We start from the raw sequence: 6,124 nt of genomic DNA on the forward strand, positions 1-6,124 counted from the left end.
TTATTTAGAATAAGAAACTAGAATACATCATATCTATTAGGATTTATTCTAGATAAAATTAACTTTATCAAAATCCAATTAGATTAGGATTATCTTGTATTATCTTTATCCAAATTTATCTAGGATATTTTCTAAATAGAAATAAATCTATTTATATCCATAAATTAGGATAAACTAGAATTAATATTAATTAATTCGACTAGGATTTAACTAGATAGAACTAAATCTATCTTAAATCCAAAAGATAATTACAATACTGGATTAACAATTATCTAAATCTTCTAAGATATATTCTAGATAGATATAAATCTATCAATATCTATAAGATAGAGATACATTTAATTATCTAAATCTACTAGGATATTTTCTAAATAGAATTAATTCTATAAATATCCACAAGATAAAGATAAACATGGATTTTAATTATCCAAATCTACTAAGATATATTCTAGATAGATATAGATCTATCAATATCTACAAGATATGGATAAAGTTAATTAATATTTATCTTAGTCAATCAAGGATTCAACAAGATAGAATAAAATCTATCTAAATCCATATGACAGAAATAAATTTAATTATTCATCCAAATTTATTTAGGATTTCTCTTGATATAATTAAATATATCTAAATCCATAAAATAAGGATAAAATTCAAATTTAATTAATTATTTATATAGTATATCTAGGATTCATTTTCATAAAATTAATTTATATAAATCCATAAGACAAAAGAAAATAAATTAATATTATTCAAATTTATCTAGGTTTTATCTAGATATAATTAAATATATCCAAATCCATAAAATAAGGATAAATATCTAACTAATCCATAATTTAATTAAAAAATTAAATTTTAGACCATCCAATTAAATTGATATATTCAAAACTTATTCTAAATTATATCTTGAATTATTTTCAAAAATGAATCCAAGGATTTGGAAACCCTAATCAAAGTTTGGAACGCGAAGTCACGAGACGAGCCGATGCGATGTCGTGCGGGTTCCACCCGTGCGAGCGTCGCGGATAGGGAAAATTACCCTAATTCAGCATCGCTGCACTCCCACTGAGCCCGCAGCCGCTGCTGCTCGTCTCCACCCATTGCTGTCTATGAGCCGCTGATCGGACCACCTGGGCAGTCTATTTCAACGCTGACTTTGTCCTACACCTGCCTGATCTCTTGCGGTTATCCCCGCATATCCCGAGTAGACAACCACGATTTCGAATCGAATTCGTTGGGTATATCCCGCAATTCATGTAACAGCAACGACGTGGAAAACTCCAATTTCCAATTCACGTACAGTTAATGCACCGATTTGACAAACATAGTTAATTGAAAACAAACATATTCACGTAATCACAATTTGAAAAGTAATGATTACAATATGTAAATCACGTCAAAAAACATGAACAATTCAATTAACACCATGTAATCATTATAGATTGGAATTGGATTCCATCGATCAAATTGATAAAAAAATTCGTCAGCCCTTCGTCGCTTATACTGTTCTTTGTTATTCGTATTCGAACAATTATATAACCAATAAAATACGAACCGAACAAAGAAACACATGTGTTCAAGCAATTCATATAATATGAAATTAATCCACATAATCAGAGCAAAAAATTGGCTCTGATACCAATTGCTGGGGTTCGGAGCCCCTTGCACAGCGGAAGTCATGCATTCACAAATAAATCAGATCTACGGATCTATTTGACCGATTATGAGATTAATTAACTACATGGTGAACACAGAATTGCATTCAAGAACGCACATAATTCATGTAAAAGGAATTAAAACCTAAAACATGAATTCCTACGGTTTAGAATTACCGATCTGATTCTCCAAAGAATCGACGATTGCTTGCGCCTTCTCCACGTGATGTTCCTAAGGACATGAAAAGTGAAGTAAGGAATATAAGTTATTTTTTACTTTTCACCTGTCCAAAACCGTCTGCGACTTCCAGCTCGTTCCCAAGCAGCACCGCCCCTGACAGAACCATCCTAATCGAGCTCAGGTCGAAGTTATCCACCAACGGAATTATTATTGACATAGATGTTTGGACATTTTTATTAGTGTGATGGTAGAACATGTCGCAGAATTATTTCACCTACTGACATAGATCAATTGTTGTAACACCCCATATTTTGTATTTACATTCACATATATCCCTATATATATATATATATATATATATATATATATATATATATATTATAGGGATGTATTCATATCCAAAAGCTAAGTATAAGTGAAACACAAAACACATGCAATCCATTGGTTTTGTGATCTAACGGTTAGATTAATGCCACGTGTCATCTAATAATGTAGATTTTTAGCCTAATAATGTACCTCGGCTAATAATGTAGCATTTTGTTTAAAAATGTACAGTTTTAGTCTAATAATGTAAATTTCTAGTCTAATGTACCTCGGCTAATAATGTAGATTTTTAGTATGATAATGTAACTAATCACAATCATCCAATCTAATGATCCAAGGGTTGTGATTTGTGTTGTGTTTTACACTAAGATGCTGTAAGGACCCTAGCACACCCCATTATATATAGGTATATATATATATAGATTGCAGTAATTACTCCTATTTAAATCCTCCAATAAAAAAAATCACCAAATATTCTATTACTATTCACAGTTTTATGTTCGTCAACTTAATACTAATTTAAAAATATTAATAATCACAGATAAATTTCAAGATCAATTAAATGCATTCCATAGACTACTCATTTTATCTATCCATTCCATGTGTGTTTCATGTCTTTTATTCCCTTAATCAAATTCTAAGTTACTATTTCCACTAGTTACTTTATACTCTGTAATTACTAATCTTACTTAGTAAATCCTCAAATTTAGTTTAACATCCATAGTCATTCTAAATCATATTTCTTTTACCAAATCTTATAAATAAAACTCATTAACCTTATCAACTAAATTTCTTTAATCTCAATTATTTGCAATCGTTAGAATATGCTTCAATCATCAATTCTAGTCTCATTTCTATGGTTAATCCACTCACATAATCACACTTAGTTATTAGTCATTACCATATTCAATTCCTTACTCAAAAAAAAATCTTTCACTTCAATATTCCAATCAATTTTCCAAAATATATCAAATGGCCATTATAAATTCTAATAAATTTATTTTTGTCACTAAATAAGATATATTATTCATTTTCAACAACAATTTGACCAATTAAGATTCATGGATTAATGCACTAAGATAGTCAGTTCATACCCAAAATCATACATAGGTTCAACTCAATTTAGTTCAATGGAAAAACTAATGTTTCCGACGTCTACTGACAAGGATTGATAGATAAACTCAACACGTAACACACACCTATTTGACAACCAACGATGTCAGAAAATTTTTACCTCATAACCTATCATAAGTTTCAAATAAAAGAAAAATAGGATAAAAGAGAGCCCTACCTTGATAACCATACGTTGGTTCGACTGGTTCAAAGCGTCAACACAAATTAAGTGAAACTTTCATAGATTGCAACTTCTTCTTCCTCCTTTGATTACTAATCGGTTGATTCTCCAAAGTGGGGTGAATAGTAGGCTAGTAGCTATATTTGATTTTACAGCAAGAGCCACATTATTTAATTAATTATGAATAGTAAATGACAAATGACACTATTTTGATCATTCATATTCTTTCTAGATGATTCCATGTATAATTGTCTTTATTGTAGTAAAAAAAATTACAAACCTAAAAAACTTGTGTCTCTCGAAGAGTTTTGGAGATAAAAATATACATAGCATCTTTTATGCAAAATGACCATTTCTCCCTTCTATTGTATACGCTATATAATTTCCGATTTAATTCTATTTTCTTGCTCAATCTTACTGACGTGATACTTGTGTAACCCCAATTCTATATAAAATAACATTAAGTGTTGTGCACAAATTATAAAAATTTCAGCCTAAATTGACAAATTTGGGTAGAAAGGAATTTTCCAACTAAACCCTGATTTGGGGTGTTACAATTATGTCGTGAACTAGTCTTTTCAGCACAACTTTTTCGAAGCGGACTGCTATTTGTTCAACAATCGTTGGCCGCCAGCAGTCCGCTGGGCGGGTCGAATGTTCTAGATTTTCATCTTCGAGTTTTAGCTATCTTTTTAGGCTCAAATTTGCACATTTCTCACAAAACACGTCAAAATACCAAAATAGATAAAATATATAATTATTGGACATGTAATGCAACATTGATACTCAAAATGGACCAAATAAAGGCCCTAAAATAGTGCAAAAACCGAGCATATCAAAGAGTATGACTCCCATTTCGTTAATATTTTCAATTCACTTTCTATTAACATTTTTAAAAATTCGTGGTGGATTAAGTGTGACTTTCAATAGCTAACGTAGGGAGTAGGATTTTCTTGTGGCAGCTTTTTCAAGATTTCATAGTTATGAGTTGATAAAATATGTAGATTCATATTGATTGTTTTTATTAAAAGCATGGAAAAAGAGAAAATGAAATACAGAGATATATAGTTGGAGGATAGAAATTTATTTTAGCAAACATGAAAGTAAAACACGCAGTCCCAAATTAATAGTAGATCAATTGTCATTGTTGCGGCTATAGTTGATCAATTGTCATTGTTGCGGAGCAAATACTTAGCACAGAGCAGCATGAGGCCAATGTATGGTTTAATGGAAGCGATACAGCGTGAACCCTAGATCCAGAAATCCTCCTTCCACAACCTCTGCCTCCTTCACACGCTTCTCGTTATCCACCACCACGAATTTCTCCTTGAACGACTTCATTCCCCCTCCCATCCCTGCTCAATTAATCAATTAATTAATAATTACATAAATCTAGCGGAAGTTGATTGAACTGAATGTGGATGGTACCTGGACGGAAAACGGCCTCGAGAATGGTTCCGGCGCCGCCGTCTCCTTGGACGACGTCGACCCGGCTGATAAAGTCGGAGTTGGCTTTCTCTGCCACTTTGGGGAGCTGTAGAGTGTCGTAGAACTTCCACGCTTCGGTTTCCGGTACATCAACCGTCATCTCAGCGGACATTGTTCTGTACATCTTCGATTTCTGGTTGCGGCAGATGTGATGTCTATGCACTACAAAGAGGAGTTGAGATTGAGAGGGTTATTATTTATAAAATAAGGGTGTGGTTGAATTGGTAAATAGGGGCATTCATAGAGCATTTAACGGCCCAATATAGTGTTTGATTTGTTGGTTAAATTTTCTGTGTGACTCGTTTAATGGGAAATGGCCCGTTGAATTATGGCTGAAAATGACTGTTTTATTATCATGAAAAATTCAGTGATAATAATATGTGCAACACTATTTCAACTTTAAATTACATAGAATTTACTAATATAGCCCTCGGCCGTAGAAATATAAAAATCATGTTTATTAGTTTTGAAACATCACTTGAAAAGACTAGTTGAAGACATAATTGATTTATGTTTCATAGGCGAAATAATTCTGCTACAAATTCAACCATCACACTAATAAAAATATGAAACATCTATGTTACTAATAATTCCGCTGGTGGATAACTTCGACCTAAGGTCGATCAGGATGGTTATGCTAGGGGCGGCGCCGCTGGGGAAGGAGCTGGAAGCAGCTCTGCTCAGCCGCGTGTCGCATGCGGTTTTTGGACAGGTGAAAAGTGAAAAATAACTGATATACCTAACTTCATTTTTCATGTACTTCAAATGATCATTTAATACCAGAAACACTAAATTCAATTTAATTACTCCCTATATTTGTGTTGAGATTATAAGAATTATACTACTAATTGATTTACTTTGTTTTACTCTAAATTGAGTGTTAGGAAAATTAGTTGGGTACGTGGAGGAATGTGAAGTTAGGTCGGATTAATTTGTCATTACTCCTCATTGATGTGATGCATATATATCTAATCGATTCGAATCTTTATCATGGTACCACTTGCATCTAATACTTTGACAATTTTGGATTATAATATAACTAAATATTACTTACGAAAAAATATAGTATGGACAAACAGGCTAGGAAATTTATGTTTATTATTCAGCCCATGAATTTATTATTTTTTTCCGATAACATGAATTCCCTGAGGTCTATCTAACCCACCTAGAATAATGGACAAA

At 32.2% G+C, this 6,124-nt stretch overlaps 1 protein-coding gene across 1 annotated transcript; it reads right to left on the minus strand.

The window, feature by feature from the left end:
- Nucleotides 1-4,507: 4,507 nt before the first annotated feature.
- Nucleotides 4,508-5,131, minus strand: LOC121767844 (norbelladine synthase-like). The gene is made up of 2 exons (XM_042164166.1): nucleotides 4,883-5,131; nucleotides 4,508-4,809 (listed from the first exon to the last, which is right to left on the minus strand). The coding sequence occupies exons 1-2, from the start codon at nucleotides 5,064-5,066 to the stop codon at nucleotides 4,679-4,681; spliced, it is 315 nt and encodes a 104-aa protein (XP_042020100.1). The 5' UTR covers nucleotides 5,067-5,131; the 3' UTR covers nucleotides 4,508-4,678.
- Between the last annotated feature and the right edge of the window lie 993 nt (nucleotides 5,132-6,124).

The sequence above is a fragment of the Salvia splendens genome, chromosome 15, assembly GCF_004379255.2.
Source record: "Salvia splendens isolate huo1 chromosome 15, SspV2, whole genome shotgun sequence".
NCBI lineage: Eukaryota > Viridiplantae > Streptophyta > Magnoliopsida > Lamiales > Lamiaceae > Salvia > Salvia splendens.

Excerpts from the sequence above, each read along its gene's own strand:
- LOC121767844 (XM_042164166.1), bottom strand. The coding sequence starts at position 5,066 with ATGTACAGAACAATGTCCGCTGAGATGACGGTTGATGTACCGGAAACC. Across the intron at positions 4,810-4,882 it reads CGAGGCCGTTTTCCGTCCAG|GGATGGGAGGGGGAATGAAG; the intron begins GTACCATCCACA and ends TTAATTGAGCAG.